Source organism: Hippocampus bargibanti, linkage group LG20 (genome assembly GCF_051943395.1).
Source record: "Hippocampus bargibanti isolate YZ-2025 linkage group LG20, ASM5194339v1, whole genome shotgun sequence".
Classification (NCBI taxonomy): domain Eukaryota; kingdom Metazoa; phylum Chordata; class Actinopteri; order Syngnathiformes; family Syngnathidae; genus Hippocampus; species Hippocampus bargibanti.
The window spans coordinates 378,555-398,208 of record NC_142753.1 but is presented as its reverse complement, the minus strand read 5'-3'; the positions used below and the strand labels follow the sequence as shown (position 1 = coordinate 398,208).

The 19,654-nt window shown below is 41.2% G+C and overlaps 1 protein-coding gene and 1 long non-coding RNA gene across 3 annotated transcripts in view; one reads left to right on the top strand and one right to left on the bottom strand.

Annotated features, from left to right (window-relative positions):
• The window catches only part of vars2 (valyl-tRNA synthetase 2, mitochondrial), a 38,074-nt gene that overhangs the window by 9,060 nt on the left and 9,360 nt on the right, over window positions 1–19,654 (top strand). Inside the window, exons 14-25 of the mRNA XM_088987034.1 lie at window positions 516–597; window positions 677–753; window positions 1,725–1,812; window positions 3,810–3,903; window positions 7,710–7,780; window positions 7,857–7,982; window positions 9,249–9,353; window positions 13,953–14,021; window positions 14,130–14,208; window positions 16,591–16,721; window positions 17,752–17,904; window positions 18,868–19,110. Coding sequence (XP_088843160.1) covers window positions 516–597; window positions 677–753; window positions 1,725–1,812; window positions 3,810–3,903; window positions 7,710–7,780; window positions 7,857–7,982; window positions 9,249–9,353; window positions 13,953–14,021; window positions 14,130–14,208; window positions 16,591–16,721; window positions 17,752–17,904; window positions 18,868–19,110 — 1,318 coding nt within the window. The remainder of the gene's footprint in view (window positions 1–515; window positions 598–676; window positions 754–1,724; window positions 1,813–3,809; window positions 3,904–7,709; window positions 7,781–7,856; window positions 7,983–9,248; window positions 9,354–13,952; window positions 14,022–14,129; window positions 14,209–16,590; window positions 16,722–17,751; window positions 17,905–18,867; window positions 19,111–19,654) is intronic.
• Window positions 7,994–19,654, bottom strand: part of LOC148882557 (uncharacterized) — a 23,091-nt gene continuing 11,430 nt past the window's right edge. Inside the window, exons 3-4 of one of the 2 annotated variants that reach the window (XR_016113480.1) lie at window positions 17,731–17,897; window positions 7,994–8,279 (exon numbers count right to left, since the gene is read on the bottom strand). This is a non-coding gene — a long non-coding RNA (uncharacterized LOC148882557). Of the gene's footprint in view, window positions 8,280–10,312; window positions 10,881–17,730; window positions 17,898–19,654 lie in introns of those variants that run through there. The other variant, XR_016113479.1, reaches the window with a different exon arrangement.

Below are 19,654 nucleotides of genomic sequence, written 5' to 3'. Positions count from 1 at the left end.
CCTTTTTCTGCTCGACCGTCATTTTCTTTTGTGTCCTCTTCAAAGATAGTGGGTGTGGAAAAGTCGTCCGGCAGCCACGGTGGCGCTGTTCGGCCATGCGGTTTGGTGTTCTTGCGCCGAAAACTATTTCGCCACAGCCATTGTGTGTTTCCCGAAAACTAGTATGCACATTTTTAATGTTGGCAAGGCGAAAAGTTTGTTAGCTAAAGCGTTTGTAACTGTATTTATTTTAAATAAAAACAACTTTGTTTTATCTCGCAACAGTTGCATTTTATTTCCCTGCACATCAGATGGAGATCCGCCAAAGATTGCAAAACTAAAGTTGTAAAGTGTTAGGGTTATGTTAAGCTTGGGCTAATCCACAGATCCTGTCATGTGATGGCTAAAAACACCGATTCAGCACCGACTTTGAGTGAAGCCAGTTTATTGGGCTCATTGGACTGCTCTGGTTTGGGGACAAAAAAGTTGTACACTTTTGTAATCGTGTTTCTCCAATTCTTTTTCCCATTTCTAAGCCGCTCCGGGGATGTGATCGAGCCTCTCCTGAAGAAACAGTGGTTCCTTCGTTGTCACGGAATGGCTCAAAAAGCTATCCAGGTAGCTAATGTTGACGATGTCATCTCCGGTATTTCTATTTTCCTAGCCTGGTAGCGTCACTCACTCTTTTTATTGTCAGGCTGTCGAGGATGGTCATCTTCAAATCATCCCTCACTTTTATACTAAAACGTGGAAGAACTGGCTGTCCAACATCAGGTAGGTTGACCGTGCGTGGCCTGTGACTCCTATTGGCAGAATTCCCTTAAAGGACAAGCGACACCATTTATTTTCCTTTCCAACCTGCCATCAGAAACATGTTTGATAGCATCGAAAATAGCCAAAACACGCCATCTGATATTTTTCATCAAATGCAAAACACCGATAGAAAGGACTTAGTGTCCCAAGACTGCCACAAAATGAGGTCAGAACTGAGCAGATTCAGAAAGTCCCGCCCCCTTGTTCGTGACGTCACTATTGGTCACACACTGCCTTGCTCCAGAATCAAAACAATGGCTTCAAAGAGTTCAGACGTTTCTTGTTACTCATCCAGTTATGAACATGATTCAAATAGTTCTGAAGAGGAAAGCATCCATGTTTGCAATCGATTAAAGAAGTCCTCCCGTGTCAATTCGAGCCGTCTGGACTCCAATGTAGCGCCCAGAAAATGCACAAGATGGCGCACAAGCTCTGTTGGAAATGGGCTGATTTGTCTGCTGCAAATCTGTGTCAACTTACACGTTCTTTATGCGTGGGACCGCAATTGGCTGCGAGACCCAACGATTGACCATCGCGTTATTTATTTCAACACGGATTAACACAATGTTTTCAGAGCAAACAAAGTACGGTCACAGACGTTCCAAATGTGACGTCACTTCAGGCATCGTCATCAACTGGAAAACAAGACTTCCTGAATATTTAGCGCGAGTCTTAAAACGTAAAGTATCGCTACATGCGGTGGAATCTTTGTCAAATACGCTGAGTAGAAGTCATTTGAAGTGATTTGACAAATTCTGGACACAAGTTGTCCGGAGGTGTCGCTTGTCCTTGAACGTAACTTTTGTTGAAATGTGAACAGCTGTTTGTCATCTATTGTTTGCCGCCGAGTCCAAAATAACACAATTGTGGTGATGAATGCGTCCTTGTTTCATTGCATGCGAGTGAACAATGGAGCTCTGTTTGCTTTACAGTGACTGGTGCATATCCAGGCAGCTGTGGTGGGGACATCAGATCCCAGCTTACAGAGTGGAGTTTCCTCATTCTCCGGACCAACAAGAGGTTGGACGATTTATCATCATCATCATCATCATCATAATAATAATAACACATTTCATTGATATCTCTCAAGGTGACTTAGGCATAGGAGACTGGAAAAAGGTTTCCTCCTTCTCTTCGAACAGTACAATTCTGGTTTGCTCCAAACAAATTCCAGAAAAATACAAGATTTATTCTGTGGCCTAAATATAAATGGCATTACAAAATAGTCAAGGAAAGGCAAACATTTACCAACATGTGTCAATATTCAACAGAATGGCCTACAAACCTTGTGGCTCATATCCACCAGGGCGCTAAATATCCTGACACATCCTATTTTAAAACGCCGTTTCATCGGCAGGGCACAATAGCTAGCTCGCTAGATAGCTATATAGCTATCTATTAGCTAGCTAGCTTTCTTTCAATTGGAGTTACTTCCGGGTAGAGTGAACCCTGGCGCGTGTGGCTGCCGCTGCTCACCCACAGAAAAAATTATCCTATGACTGTGAAGTGACCTTGAGAGTTTTGAAAGGCGCTTTTCAATGAAATGTATTATTATTATTATTATTACTATTATTATGAGGGCGGCCCGGTTCGCGTCCCGGTCTGGCCTCCCTGTGTGGAGTTTGCATGTTCTCCCCGGACCCGCGTGGGTTTTCTCCGGGTCCTCCGGTTCCTCCCACACTCCAAAAACATGCATGGCAGGCAGATTGACCACTCCAAATTGTCCCTAGGTGTGAGTGTGAGAGTGACTGTTGTATGTCTTTGTGTGCCCTGCGATTGGCTGGCAACCAATTCAGGGTGTCCCCCGCCTCGTGCCCGAAGACAGCTGAGATAGGCTGCAGCAACCCCCGCGACCCTAATGAGGAAGAAGCGCTACGGAAGATGAGATGAGATGAGAATAGAAGCTACAATAGTGGCTGTGGTTGCACTTTGCATCCGTTAGGTGGCGCTATGCTAAAGGAATAATAATAATAACAATACATTTCATTTATAAGCGCCTTTCAAATCTTGACAGTAAAATATCGCTTTATGAGACAGGTGCAGATGTAACCGAGCCACGGTGAGAAAAAATGGACATGAAACATCAATACAAACTGCTTTGCAAAACAAGAAATCAAAGACAAAAGTCATGAGATATCCAACAAAAAAAGCCTACAAACCTCGTGTGCTCAGATTCACAAGGTGTGTGTGTGTGTGTTTGTATGACTAGTCTTGTGTGGACCACTAATATTTTATACCATACGTCGTGAGGACGTTTTTGACAAGTTTTTCATTCTAAAGGCTTCTGGAGGGTCCATATATGCATCTGTTAAAGTTTCAGAGAGGTCCCCACAAATTCACCCACAATGATTTTTTTGCTGTGTATTTTCATTTGACTTGGATACACATACTTTTTACTCACTGTTTCTATTTATGTGTGTGTGTGTGTGTGTGTGTGTGTGTGTGTGTGTGTGTGTGTGTGTGTGTGTGTGCGCGTGTGTGTGCGCGCACGTGTGTGGTTAATGAGAGTAAAAAGTTCATACCACAAAAAGTCAAACGATGTTTTCACCAAATTCACTACAGGGGCGAGGACTTTGAATATACCCATTCAGAAACCTCGCTCCTGCTGTTATTTCAGTTTCACTTTTTATTTCTTTGTTTTTAAAGAAGTTGAAGTGGGTAATGGGGTGACATTTAGTGTTCAAATGTAGCACTAGTTCTTCTCTAAACTTATCAGCAACGGTGGTCCTCACTCCTTATCTGGAGCTTTCCAGACCTCACAAAGCTGTTGAAACAGGAATGTGTGTGTGTGTGTGTGTGTGTGTGTGTGTGTGTGTGTGTGTGTGTGTGTGTGTGTGTATGTGCGCGTGTGTGTGTGTGTGCGGTTTCTCACTGAAAAACAAATGTCTAAATATTTTGCTTTTACGGCTTTCTTAGTCAAAAAGGTTCCCGACCCGATTGAGAAGATGGTTAGCACGTGGTGCAAGAGTTTGTGTCCCAGTCTACGAAGGAAATGTCATTGTTTGTGTTTTCATTAGGAGCGGTGGGTGTGGGGAAGTAACGAGGACGATGCCCGTCAGAGAGCAACTGTCAAATATGGAGTGAAGCCACAGGACATCACGTTGACTCAGGGTACACTCGCCTCTTTAATCCCACGTCCACATCGTACAAAAATGAAACATTTTGTGTTTTCATGAAAAAAAATGGTGAATGCGTCATGATACTATTAACGGATTTATTACTGGATTAAAAAAAGCTCCCTTTGCCAAAATTAGGCTCCGTTTAGGATTGATGCTGTCAGGGTTAATTATTGAAGTTGTCTGCAGTGGATTTACAACTGAACTGTATTTAAAAAAATGCAGTGATACCTCTGCTTACGAACGCTTTAGCTAAAGTGTGCGTTTGTGTGACTGACTTAGCGTCCCGGTACCAGTATGCTAAGTCGACCATTGCTACGTGTGGCTAAGGGTGTTTCCGTCTTGTCTAAGCAACGGTCTCAGGCAATAGAAGAGGTTGAAAAACTTTTGTTGGTTTGGATTGACGAAAAGCAGCTCGCATGGGACAGTGTGAGTGTGTCATAATCTGGTTGGTGACCAACTGGTGGCGCTGTCGGCCCCGCCTGCACCTGCACAGGTGCCAGTCGTTTCCAATCAGTCACACTCAAAAGGACACCTGGCACGACCATTCGGTGTCGGGTAATTGTTATGTCATTGAATGCTGTTGAACACATTGTATGCTGTTGGATGCAATTGTGTGCGGTGCATGTGTTTGTTTCATCTTGGCGGACTTTTAATCTTGCTTTTCTTTTGATTCTTTGTATTTTTTTCTGTTCAGATGATTTGGATGTTTTACATTTTGTTCCTGCTGACTTTATTTTCATGCAAGTTATCAAAGACAACCTCCTGCTCCCTCCTGCCTGCTTTTTGGGATCCGCACCCGCCATCACCACCTTGCAAAACGTGACACTATGACTGTAGAGTGACCTGGAGAGCTTTGAAAGGCGCTTATTAATGAAATGGATTATTATTAATCTTGTTTTAATTAATTAGCAAATCATGTAGTAGAGGACTGTGCAATTTATTGACATTTAATTTTGATTATTTACTCAGCTATTACAAAATAGGCATCATCATAAAAATATGTATAAAATGTTGTTGTCACGTTTTGCAAGGTGGTGATGGCGGGTGCGGATCCCAAAAAGCAGGCAGGAGGGAGCAGGAGGTTGTCTTTGATAACTTGCATGAAAATAAAGTCAGCAGGAACAAAATGTAAAACATCCAAATCATCTGAACAGAAAAAATACAAAGTATCAAAAGAAGACCAAAAGTAAAAGTCCGCCAAGGTTAAACAAACGCATGCACAGCATACACAATGCATGCAGCAAACAATGAACCGACACCGGATGGTCGTGCCGGGTGTCCTTTTAAGTGTCAGTGATTAAAACGACCAGCACCTGCGAGGCTGCAGGCAGGGCGGACGTCGCTACCCGTTGGTCGCCAATCTGATCGGGACGACCAGCACCTGTGCAGGTGCAGGCGGGGCCGACAGCGCCCCCCGTTGGTCGCCAACCAGATCATGACAGTTGTATAGGACTGTGCAATTTATTTATTTTATTTCTTTATTTATTTATTTATTTATTTATTTAATTTATTTATTGATTACACTCAACGATGACCAAACTGCGTAGTCATTAAAATTATTCTTTTATAAATATAGATAAAACAATGTTTAAATTGTATTCATTTTACAATGTCAAATACTATAGTGATGAGCATACACTCATTAAAAATGTGAGAATCTATTATTATTTAAATCACAGGAATTCTCACCTTCTTTCTTTCCTTTCCTCTTCCTTTTACAACTTTGCTGCTATGAAATTTACATTTCTCCACTGCGAGACCAATAAAGGTACAGTGATACCTTGGCTTACGAACTTAATTGGTTCCCAGACAGAGTGTGTAAGGTGAAAAGTGTGTATTCCAAAAATTAATTTCCCATCGGAAACCATTAAAATGAGAATAATCTGTTCCCAGGTCCCCATAAAACATCATTTTCTACTTTCTAATTGTCTAAGCCTTAAAACTACACAGAATATACCTTATTTCATGTATAATAAATGTTCTGTGGTATTATAATTAAAGAAATAAACTGTACTGTATAATAAAGTGTTTTTATTGACCTTTGTGATGGTCATTGATGGCTTAATGGAATGGAGTGGCCGCTTTCATCAGCATTAAACACTTGATGAGGAACGTAACCTTCTTCTTTCACCATCTTGAGGAATGATCCATTGAAGGTATTTTCTCTGCGATAATTTTACCTTGTTCCTCATCAATTGTGTTCTGTTTAGCTGCGTTAATAGCCTTTTGCATCAACTGTACAGATGGCTTGTGCGGGTTATTTGTGGAGCCTGATTGATGGGATATTTTAACCTTGCATTCCACACTCTGGCTTTTAATTTCACTGTTTTATCCATTTTCTCACTCTTTGTCGTCTGCCTGTCTCTTTAATGTTTAACCCCCCACACCCTTACTGCTGCAGTCTCGACCAATCACGTGGCTTTAACTGAAGACTGGTGGCAGGGAATAGAGGACAAAAACAGTCGGCTGCCATTTTGTTGTTAAGAGAACGGGCTCGTTCGCGAACGACACATCAGTCATTGTGGCGCTCCGTGTGTATCCCGAAAAAAGTTTGTATGCCAAGGTTAAATTATCATGACTGTAACGTTCGTAAACCGAAAAGTTCTTAAGCCAAGGGGTTCGTAAGCCGAGGTATCACTGTATTTGGAAAACTTTATATTTCTATATTATATCTGGAAAGGTCTTTTTATTCGTTGAAGGTGCATTTTATAGTCTGGTGCACCTTTTATATGGGAAAAATGTGTGGCCTTATACACCGAAAAATACAGTAACGCTTTCATGCACCCTGTAACCTGATAACATGATAAGCTCTCCACTCTAGTACCTGCTGTCTCTGAAAGGTTTCATTTTTTTCCCCATCATCCAGCAACCCCAATGTGACAATATTTAGGCCACTGACTGTTCTGTTGCCATGGAGACTGAATAACCCAAATTGCAATGCAAGGCAGAGCAGAGCTTTTCTTCCCAAACAGTACCATGGCAGGTTGAACTACACTGCGTAGTTGCTCTTGCAGAAATGCTGCTGCCACAGTCTGGATGCTCACAATGCATCAATGACCCACACTCATAACGGGAGCATGAAATAGTCTTTAGTAAAACCAGCAATCATTTATTTTATTGAGAAAATGTAATCATATATTTGAAAGGCGCTTAGAAATCCAAAGTATTATTATTAGTATTAGCTAGCTATCTAGCTGGGTACCTAGCTAACTATCTATTTGCTTGTCTATTTGCAATCTATTAGCTAGCTCGATATCTATTAGTTATCTATTAGCTAGCTAGCTTTTTTTCTATTTGAGTTATTCCGGGTTGAGTGACCGCTTGCGCATGTGGCTGCCGCTGCTCGCCCACAGAAAAACTGATCATGTGACTGAAAAGTGACCCTGAGAATTTTGAAAGGCGCTTAGAAATGAAATGTATTGTTATGATTATTGTTATTAGCTAGCTTTCTAGGTGGGTAGCCAGCTATCTGTTTGCTTATCTAACTTTGCTGCTGTGAAATGTAAATTTCTCCACCGCGAGACGAATAAAGGCAAATCCAATCCAATCAATCTATTTGCAATCTATTAGCTACCTAGCTAGCTAGCTATCTATTAGCTAGCTAGCTTTCTTTCGATTTCAGTTATTCCGGGTTAAGCTGATCCTGTTAAACTGATCCTGTGACTGTAAAGTGACCTTGAGCGTTTTGAAAGGCGCTTAGAAATCAAATGTATTCTTCTTATTATTATTATAATTCTATATGAAAATCATTTCTTTGGTTTAATTTTTATTTTTTAATATGTACTTTGCGTTGGTCAGACTCAGATGTTCTGGATACCTGGTTCTCCTCGGCGCTGTTTCCCTTTGCCATGTTGGGTTGGCCTCAACAGGTACCGCTTCTCTTCCACATGCACGTCATGAATGTCATAATTGATGTCAGAGATGAACCATACCCTCTTTCTACAGACTCGAGATTTTCAGCGCTTCTACCCCAACTCCATCCTGGAGACAGGCAGTGACCTCATCTTCTTCTGGGTGGCCAGGATGGTGATGTTGGCGACAGAGCTGACAGGCCAGTTGCCTTTTAAACAGGTACGTACTTGGCAACGAGTGGTTCAAATCTGATCTTTAGTCATCTTGAACAATCAAAGCATGTAAAAACTCAAAGAACATCAGTAAAAAATAATACATTTTAATTTTTAAGCACCTTTCAAAACTCTCAAGGACACTCCAAATCAGAGAAATCATTGAAAATCAATCACCTCATGAGAATCAGAATCAAATAGTCCCAGAAAAGGTGTGAAAATGGTACGTAGGCATTTATCTCCAGCTTGATACATGCGAATCAAACCTCTGAAGATGGAGGACACTGACTCGCTGCGGCGACCCCTTCAAGGGAAAAGAAGAAGAAGATAAAAATAAATAAATCAAAATGACCAGGACCTTTTATTTATGATTTGAATGACCCATGTTCATAGCTCAACAATTTCCTGGGTTGTACTCTTTCTCACTGATGGAAATGTTTCCATCCATCAGTGGAAGTTTCATGTACAGTGAGACCTCAGCTTACAAACTAAATTGGTTCCCAGAAAGTGTGTGGAAGGCGAAAAGTTGCTCTGCCAAACATTTATTTCCCATAAGAAACAATTAAAAATTAGAATAATCCGTTCCCAGGTCCCCATGAAACATCATTTCCTACGGAATAACCCTTAAAACTACACAAAATATACCTATTTTATGTACAATAAATGTGCTATTGTATTGTAATGAATGAACTAAACTGTACTGTACAATAAAGTCATTTTATTTACCTTTGTGATGGTCGTTGATGTCTCTTGATGATATCCGAGTGAAGTTGCCGTGCTTTCTCTATGAGAATACCCTCACCCACACTGTCCCCTGCTAGCTGCTTTTCGGCAATCCAAATCAACAGAAGTTTCCAACCTCTTCTATTGCCCGAGACCGTTGCTTAGACAACACAGAAACACCCTTAGCCACGCGTAGCAATGGTCGACTTAGCCTACTGGTACTGGGACGCTAAGCCACACAAACGCACACCTCGTTCGTGTTTCTCAGTCATCTCCTTCTTCTGCTCGACCGTCATTTTCATTTGTGTGATCTTCGGCTTACCACTAGCCTGTGGTGTGTTTTTTTTTCGGTCCCATAATTTCAAAAGTATTCCACTCGATAGCAAACCACGTCTGCACTCAAAGGGGGTGTGGAAAACTAGTCCGACATCGTCTCCATCGCCTTTCCCTGCAAATTTCTGAATGTGTTCTATACTCCTTTGGGTTTGTTTAATATTGAAAATGGTACAACTTCATTTTTAACCAGCTCTTTCTGCTTCTTGACTCTAAGGTGCTACTTCACTCTCTGATAAGGGATAAATATGGGAGGAAAATGAGTAAATCCTTGGGAAATGTCATCAACCCCTTGGATGTCATCCACGGAGCTTCATTGGAGGTAAGTAACATCACAGTCTTTCACTTGTATTTTTTTTTTTTGCAACAAAAAAGAACAATTCAAATGATGACACAAATATGTAAAAGGCCAATATCGTACTACATCAACTGATGACATCCATTGGCTCCGGAAGAAATTTCTTAACAAGCAAATTTAGTAAGTAGAGATGCATTTTCTATGTAAATGCCCAACTCCGTTCCGAAAAAAGACATTCGTGTTTTTTTTTTAAAGCATAAACATGCATGCATCAAATATGTAACAACTACATGTTACAATTAGATTAGTGCACAACAATGAGAGCTGTGCACAATGTAAACAAAAACAAAGGATAGAGTGAAGAATACAAATGATGTTGTTTAACTTTTGTTAAACGACCAAGGCCATTTAAAGACTTTAAAACAAATCATAAGAGCTTAAAGGACAACAAGTTGTGTCCATAATTTGTAAACTCACTTAAAGTGACTTCTACTGAGCGCATTTGACAAAGATTCCACCGCATATAGCTACATTTTACCTTTTAAAACTCGCGCTGAATATTCATGAAGTCTTGTTTTCGAGTTGATGACGATGCCCTAAGTGACGTCACGGAGGGAACGCCCCTGACCGAGAAAACGACACACAGTGCGTTTTGAGTACTTTTTTTTTGCCTGAAAACACCGTGTTGATGGCGAAATTAGAAGGAAAACTCCATAAATAACGCGATGGTGAATCGTTGTGTGTCGCAGCCAATTGCGGTAACACGCAAAAAGAAGGTCTAAGTTGACACAAATTCATGTCAGTTAGGAAACAAAAAAATGGTGTCGGTTGTCTTTTAAAATTATCTCGTTCTATCGATATTCTCGGGAGTGGGAAAAAATATCGATATAACCGGACTATCGATATATCCGATCCTGCGTACATTTTCTCCTTGCGTTCATAGAAATAGTATCGTAATAAGCAGTACTATCGATATAACGAGACTTTACTGTAACTCAAAAATATATTGGGAGACATTATGAATGAAATCGATGTAAAATGTGATCATACGACATCTAAACTCCTTTTGATTTTGACATCCGTTTCTGGAATAAAGTCCATTTGAAAAACTTCTATAATACAATCCATCCTAATGTGTACACTAATAATAATAATAATTATGATAATTATACATTTCATTTTCAGTGCCTTTCAAAGCTCTCAAGGACACTTTAGAGTCACGCATAGGTACTATAATAAATAAAATGCAATCACCAATAGAATACAATAAATTAAATACAGTTATAAATAGAAACAAGAGAAAGAGCTACACAGAAGATGCAATTTTAAATCGGTGGCTTTTGAGATGGGATTTGAAGGTGCATTGGAAGAGAATCCATGTGACCAATGTTGGGAGGAAGTGAGTTCCAGAGTTCGGGGGCAGAGCAGCTGAAAGCCCTGTCCACCATCGTGCTAAGACGGGCAGGGGGAGCATACGGAGGTGGAGGGAGCAAGAGGGTCTGAGGGCACGAGAGGGAATAGAAATTTGAAGCGCTTTCACAACAGCTGCAGCTGTAACAAAGCACATAATAGAAAAATAATCAACACAACAGCAACATCAGAATCAGAATCATCTTTATTGCCAAGTATGTAGAACATCCAAAGAATTTGTTTCCGGTAGAACATCAGAGCATGGACAGTTGTGCAATCTTAACGACTTTCCCCATGTACTCTATGATGTTTGAGTACACGACAAACTCTTTATTACATGAAGCAGTTGTAGAGGAGAGGGGTAAAGCCACCTTTTCACCAGTGGATTAGAGACGTCATGGTAGAATGTGCACGTCTATAATAGACCTCAAGTTGGACAAAGACAATTGAAAGATTCAATTCTTCAGTGATACCTTGGCTTATGAACTTTTCAGTTTACTAACGTTAATTGAATGAAAATTTGACCTTGGCATACAAACTATTTTTCGGGATACACACGGAGCGCCACAATGAGTGATGTGTCCTTCGCGAACGAGCCTGTTCTCCTAACAAGGAAATGGCAGCCGACTCCACGTGATTGGTCAAGAACGCAGCAGGGAGGGGGTTAAACATTAAAGAGACAGTCAGACGACAGAGAGAGAGAGTGAGAAAATGGAGAGAAAACAGTGACATTTGGACTCGTTTCAACTTTGATAGTTCAAAGGCACAGTGTAGACTGCAAGGTTAAAATATCTCGTCTATCAGGCTCCGCAAATAACCCGCACAAGCCATCTGTACATTTAATGCAAAAAGCTATCAACCCACAGACAGAACACAATTGATGAGGAACAAGGTAAAATGATGGCAGAGAAAGCACCTACGAGGGATCATTCCTCAAGATGGTGAAAGAAGGTTACGTTCCTCATCAAGTGTTTAATGCTGATGAAAGCGGCCACTCCATTCCATCAAGCCATCAACGACCATCACAAAGGTCAATAAAACCACTTTATTATACAGTACATTTTATTCCTTTAATTATAATACCATAGTACATTTATTATTCATAACATAATGTATATTTTGTGTAGTTTTTAGGCTTATAAAATAAGAAAGTAGAAAACTTTTTTTCATGGGACCTGGGAACAGATTCTTCTCATTTGAATGGTTTCCTATGGGAAATTATTTTTTGGGATACACACTTTTCGCCTTACACACTCTGTCTGGGAAGGTATCACTGTATTGAATGTTTTAGTCGACTAAGAAATGGCACATGAGCACTTCTGTGAGAACAAGAATGAGTGAGTGCCATGAATGCATTCTTTGTGGGATTCTGAAGAGAAGAGGAGCTTCTTGTTCTGCTCCCAAGTTCTACTCCAAAGAAATGTGTGGTCGTTCCTTCAATCCATAATGACATATTTCAAAAAGGGTCTTTTTGACACGAAACTGACACACAAGAAGAGAATTGTCTGGCGGCCTTTTCTTTCAGAAAACCCCCAGCATGGTCGCTCACAAATGCAAATCCCCGACATGAGGGGAATTTGCTGGAATGCAGATCGACAAAGCCACAAAGCCTCTGGGGGGGGGGGGGGTATGCTTTGCACAGATGCCATCAAAGTTGAGCTTTTTGGAAAGCCATCTTTATGTTGACAGGCCAACAAAAAACAACAACCAATAAATAGTGCTCTGATTATGGTCTGCAGACTCGTATTATCCCTGCGATGTTGACAAAGTAAAACATTGCAAGGGATAATACCAGTGGGCCTCACTTATGCACCTAAAAGCCAGCAACCACTCACCCATTGGACGACAGTGAGGTTAAAATCTTTGCAAAAGAAAATCGATGCTTTGAAAGGGGAGTCAAAGAAGCTATTTCTATACAACAGCAAAACCCTTCACTAAATCGCCATGGTGGGGTGAGGTTTAATTTGGAACAGACTTCTTAGAGCACATGGCCTTAGTTATGCTGATGAGGTGATACCAGAACAAATGGGGCAATCAGGCCAGTTGTAGACCCATAATTTTCAGAACTTTCTCCACTGCGAGACGAATAAAGGCAAATCCAATCCAATAATCAGTCAGGACAATAGAAATAATAATAATAATAATACAATTTATTTATAAGCACCTTTCAAAATTCTCAAGGACACTTGACAGTCACGGTATTATAAGCGCCTTTCAAAACTCTCAAGGTCACTTTACTGTCACAGGATCCATTTTCCTGTGGGTGAGCAGCGGCAGCCACATGCGTCAGCGTTTACTCATCCCGGAATAACGCAAATAGATAGAAAGTTAACCAGCTAGCTAATGGATAACTAAAAGCTAGCTAGCTAGCTAGTAATCAGTGTAGCCTCAGGGAATAGTCCTCTGCTCCCCCCAACCTGAGAGCAGAGACCTATCATAGCAGAGGTCTGACACCGCCACTCCCGGACAGTAGGGATATATATACAGTAAAGTCTCGTTATATCGATATCGGATATATCGATAGTCCCGGTTATATCGATACTATTTCTATGCACGCACGGAGAAAATTACATGCAAACAGGGTTGGATATATCGATAGTCCCGGTTATATCGATATTTTTTCGGACTCCCTTGAATATCGATATAATGACACTTTACTGTATATCGGGACAAAACTACCAGCAAATTTTAGTTTGCTGACGAAGCCTCTTGGATAAGAAGCGAAACGTCCCGACACCTTCAAAGAAGTACACATGACGGCTGAAGAAACATTTTCATTAATAAAAATAATGAATCAAGAAATGAAGGAATGAATAAAGAAATTGGTGAACGAATGCAACATAATAATAATATATTTCATTTATAAGCACTTTTCAAAACTCTCAAGGACGCTTGTATAGATGGATGGACGGACGAGTGAATGAATTGCATGTACCTTTATTAGTCTCGCAGTGGAGAAATGTACAAAGTTTAATTTCAATGTTGCTGGACGGCAAATGAAAATCCCTTCAGTGATTTTGTGTGTTTCATGTTGTTTGTATTTCTTTTTTTCCAACCTGAGCTGTCCACTGCAGTAAGCAGTGTCCCTGAAAGACTTGATGAACGACTAAAACTAAATTGTTCATGTTGATGTGAGAAAACAGGACATTTGGCCATAGTTAATTAAAAAAAGTCCACCTTTATACCCCCCCCCCCCTTTTTTTTCCCTCTCAGATGCTTCAGCAGAAAGTTAAAGAGGGCAACCTCGACCCCAGGGAGCAAGACGTTGCCATGGAAGCTCAGGTAAGATGCCATCGTTTTGATTTGTATTTCCTTTCTGAGTGAATGCGTGCCGTGCCCTCTTTGCCTCTCCCATCTTCCATATCCAACTCCTCCATCTGCTTCCCTCAGAGGAAAGACTTCCCAAAGGGAATCCCTCAGTGTGGAACCGATGCGCTGAGATTTGCCCTCTGCTCCCACAAAATGATAGGTGAGTCAATGATATCTATTAGATAGATAGATAGATAGATAGATAGATAGATAGATAGATAGATAGATAGATAGATAGATAGATAGATAGATAGATAGATAGATAGATAGCCATCCAGCTAGACAGCTAATAGATAGCCATTAGATAGCTAGCCAAATAGCCAGCTAGGTAGCTAATATCTAGCGAGCTAGATAGCTAGCCAGATAGCCAGCCAGCTAGACAGAGAATAGATAGCTATTAGATAGCCGTTAGATAGCTAGCCAGATAGCCAGCCGGCCAATAGATAGCTCGGTAGCTAGCTAGATAACTTTAAGTGCGAGTTCATGACCAAAACGTGAGTACAACTCGCTGTACTTTTGTATCTTTAGTAAGTCAGTTTGACACACAGGATTGCCATCATTTCCCATGCAAATGACCCCCCCCCCCCCCATGTGAATTGACAAGGCCTTAAAGTCAGCGATAACGACGCGAGCGAGGGGGTCTGTTGAGGGGGAAGGGGGGGGGGGGCACTTGGGTCGGACGGCAGAAGATTAGTCACATACCGCTGAACTCTCGAAGCATTTGTTCCAGCTGCCCGGGCACGTCTTGGTGTGCCTTGTCTGGGAGATACGGACATTGTGCTTCACAATTCGTCCAAGAACGTCCAAGTGTTGTTGTTGTTGTTGTTGTTGTTGTTGTTGCTTTTTTGTTTATGTTGCACATTGCAGAGAGAACAAGACCGCATGCACGCAATGCCAGGGTGGAAGAACAACAAACAAAACGCTACTGTGGGAGAGTTTTTAAAGGGAGAAATGATGTTTTATTGGCTTCTTCACAGGCAACTCGACAGGAGTTGGGAAAGAGCAAGCTAAGCATTTTCCAACAAATAGTGACGCTTTGTTGGTGTCCGCAGTGGGACTTGATCTTAAACTGCTGTTTGGGGACACTTGGGACGTGTGCTTGGGGTTGCGGGGAAAAAAAAAAAACAGTGATACAGTGATACCTCAGCTTACGAATTTAATTGGTTCCCAGAAAGTGTGTGTAAGGCGAAAAGTGTGTCTTCCAAACATCAGTTTCCCATAGAAAACCATTAAAAATGAGATTAATCTGTTTCCAGGTCCCCATAAAACATCATTTTCGACTAAATAAGCCTTAAAACGACACCAAATCTACCTTATTTTATGTATAATAAATGTGCTATTGTATTGTAATTAAGGAAATAAACTGTACTATATAATAAAGTCGTTGTATTCACTTTTGTGATGGTAGTTGTCAATGGATGGCAAAACTCCAGGTTGCCTCTTGATGATATCCGAGTGAAGTTGCCGTGCTTTCTTGGCGATAATACCCTCACTCACGCTGTCCCCTGCTAGCTGCTTTTCGTTAATCCAAATCAACCGAAGTTTTTCAACCTCTTCTATTGCCTGAGACGGTTGCTTAGACATCACAGAAACACCCTTAGCCACACGTAGCAATGGCCGACGTAGCATACTGGTACTGCGACACTAAGTCACACAAACGCACACCTCGTTCGTGTTTCTCGATGATCTCCTTCTTCTCCTCGACCGTAATTTTGTTTTGTGTCCTCTTCAGCTGAACACTTGCCTGCGGTCCCATAATAGCAAGAGTATCCTTGATAACAAACCACGTATGCACTCAAAGAAAGGAGTGATGAAAACTAGTCCGCCAGACACCGTGGCGCTGTTCGATCGTGTGGTTTGGTGTTCTTCTGCCAAAAATTAGTCCGCCAGCCATCGTGGCGCTTCCTGTGGTTAGGTTCGTTTGCCGAAAACGAGTTCATATGCCAAGATTATATTCTCACAAATTCAATGTTCCTAAGGCGAAACGATCGTCAGCGAAATCGTTCATACGCCGAGGTATCACTGCATTTCGTTAGTTATTTAGTTCGCTGCTTAGTTAGTAGGTGGTTGGTGGTTGATTAGTTAATTACATTGCTAGTTAGTTGGTTGGTTGGTTGGTTGGTTAGGTAGCTAGTTCATTGGTTGGGTAGTTAGTTAGTTGTGTGGTTGGTGAGTGAGTGAGTGAGTGAGGTGGGTAGGTAGCTAGTTGCTCGGTTGGTTGGGTAGTTAATTAGTTATTTAGTCAGTGCGCTATTTAGTGAGTTTGTTGGTTAGGTATTTGGTTACTTAATTGGTTGGTTATTATGTTATTGGGTGACGAGTTGCATGATAGGGTTAAATAGTAAACTATCACACGTCTGTTGCTAATGTAAGCATTTTTGAAGCATGAAAAGGACCGTACATCGAGAAAGACGGTTAGCGCCTGCGGTTTTGCAGAGCATGTCTGACTTTCTGGAATATCAAAAATACTGTTGCCAGTGAGGATGTATTGGTCAAAAACAATAACGGTCTTTTTTTTCTCTCTTGCTTTATTTAATTTTAGGAGAAAATATTAGTGTGTCAGTATCTCGGGTCCTGAACGTCAGATACTTCTGTAACAAAATGTGGCAGACGCTGAGATTCACGCTCGGTGTGCTCGGCGACAGCACCACACCAGTTGGGAACCTGCAAGAGGTACAAGCGCCCATCCTTTTCCTGATCTGCTCCATCCTCACAAGGGTTGAGGAGCATGCTAGGACCGATGCCACGATCGGCGTAGGCTCGGGTAATAGGTGGAGGACACCCGGAACCATTTGCCTCTGTTTCCATTACCCTGTCATGCATGTTTTTGGAAATTGGCGTACCCAGAGAAAACCCACTCAGGCAGCCTTAGCAAATGTTGAGCAATTAGGATTATATTATGTTTTGTTAGATTAGATTAGATTGCATTAGATTAATTTTTATTAACTCATTCACTGCCAGACATGTGCAAAATTGTGTCCACTCCAGTATCAGGGTTTTTGTCATTGTCACTTCGATTCAAAGGCCCGCAGAATATTGAGTTTTAGTACTACGTCGCTTTATCGGTACCCAAGCATGAAAAAACAAAAACAAATTGGGGACTCTTTGTCATATTTTCAATTCCCGAATAAATTTGTGAATGAGTTAATTTCACACTGAGGAAATTCACAATTCACAGCAGCAATGTTATGAAAGGTCTCGGTCGTACAGGGGCGATCCATCGATGAGAAGGTTTCTTCAGCCGTCATCTCTACTTCTATGATTTGGATCGTGCTTACAACACACTTCTGAGATCGTTAGCACATAGGCTTAGTTATGCTGATGAGGTGATACCGGCGCAACGGGGGCAATCGGGCCTGTTGTAGACCATATCAGTCAGGACGATCGAAGTAATCAGTGTCGCCCCAGGAAATAGTCTCCCCCCCCCCCCAACCTTAGAGCAGGGACCTATCGTAGCAGAGGTCTGGCACAATTTTGCAGATTTCTTGATGCAGATTATTTTGGCTATTTGCGTATAGTTCAATTGTAGGGAGACCACAGTGGCTCTGTTATACTATGCATTGGTTCATTGCTCGTAACATGCGTTCATTTCTCATCCAAACGACATCAATCTTAGCGCTATTGTGCCCAGAAAAGATCTCCTCATTCAAAGAATCAAATCAAACATAACTCAGTGTCTTACTTTTCCATTTCTGAACATGAGGCGTCTCATTTGAGCAGTATGGACCGCTGGATCTGCTCTCGACTTTACAGCACCGTAGCGCAAGTGGAGAAAGCCTTTGAAGAATATGAGCTGCACGCTGTCACTTCTGCTTTGTACTCCTTTTGGATCCACAATCTGTGTGATTGCTACATGGTGAGACACACACACACACACACACACACACACACACACACACACACACACACACACACACACACACACACACACACACACACACACACACATGCACTCAATTAACAGTATAGTGATACCTCAGTTTATGAACTTAATTGGTTCCCAGAAAGTGTGTGTGCAAGGCGAAAAGTGTGTCTTCCAAACATTAATTTCCCATTGGAAACCATTAAAAATTACAATAATCCGTTTCCGGGTCCTCGTAAAACATAATTTTGTACTGAATAAACCTTAAAACTACACAAAATAGAACTTATTTTATGTATAATAAATGTGATGTGGTATTGTAATGAAATAAATCAACTGTACTATATAATAAAGTTGTTTTATTGACCTTTGTGATGGTCATTGATGTAGTTGCCTCTTGATGATATCCGAGTGAAGGTGCCGTGCTTTCTCGGCGATAATACCCTCACTCCCAATGTTCCCTGCTAGCTGCTTTTCGTTAATACAAATGAACAGAAGTGGACTGGCTATCTATTTGCTATCTATTAGCTAGCGACCTCGCTGGCTATCTATTGAGAGTTTTGAAAGGCGCTTAGAAATCAAATGGATTATTATTATTATTATTATTATTATTATTATTATTATTATTAATGTTCGTAAGCTGAAAAGTTCGTTAGCTAAAGCGTTTGTAAGCCGAGGTATCACTGTATTTTATATTGCAATATGGGAACAGCAAAGAAGGTAACATCCATCCACCCATTTTCCAATTTATTGATTTCTTTATTTGTTTGAATTTGTATTTGATTGTTTGTTAGTTTTTTTTGTGTTTATATATGCAGTTATTTGTTAATGTATGTGCATTTATTTACTCGTTATTTGTTTATTGATTTATTTCTGTTCATTTCCCCATTGTGGGCCAATGAAAGGCTTTCTTGTCTTGTCTTGCCCCGCCTCCCTTTTTGATATGTCCCCTGATAGGAAAGTGTGAAGCCTGTGCTACTGAAGCAAAATGAAGGAAGAGCGTCGGAGCATGATGGCGGCGATGTCAGAGCAACAGCAAGGGCCGTCCTCTATCACTGCGTGTCCACGTCTCTGGTCCTCCTCTCGCCACTCATGCCATTCCTTACGGAGGAACTGTGGCAGAGACTCCAGCCGTTTGGAAGAGATGCCGCAAACCGGGGGAGCCTTTGTGTCCAGCCTTACCCCCGCTCGTCTCAACTGGTACCACAATTACTTCTTCATCATCATTTTGCCCATAGAGCAAATGCACGCAAACCGTTTGGTTTTTTACCATAATCCGTTCCAGAAACCTGTTCGAAAACCGATTTGGTCGAAAATGGAAACATTTCTCATTAGCATCAATGTCATCAATGTCTGCATTTTTTTATTTCAATCGTGATTGAACAATACAAACACGGCTGCTCACAATGCAACACGACACGAGGATAATGCGTCGGTCACAATGAGACGCGACACAAGGAAGTGACGTATAAGGAAGCCGACGGGAGTCAAGCGGTGCATTCAGGTGCGCTCAGTTTGGTCCAGTACTGATTTTCGTTCCTGAACCGAGGCATTAAAAAAAAAAAAAGAAAAACACATTTTTGGAAAACTACCGAATTGGTCGAGAACCGAGACCGAGATTTGACTTTATCACGTACACTTTTTTTTAAGAGATGATGAATTAAAAACAAAAAGAATAGAAAGCACAAAAATGGTCAAACTAAAATCAAATATCAGTCATGCTGAGTCAAAAGCCAAAGCATAT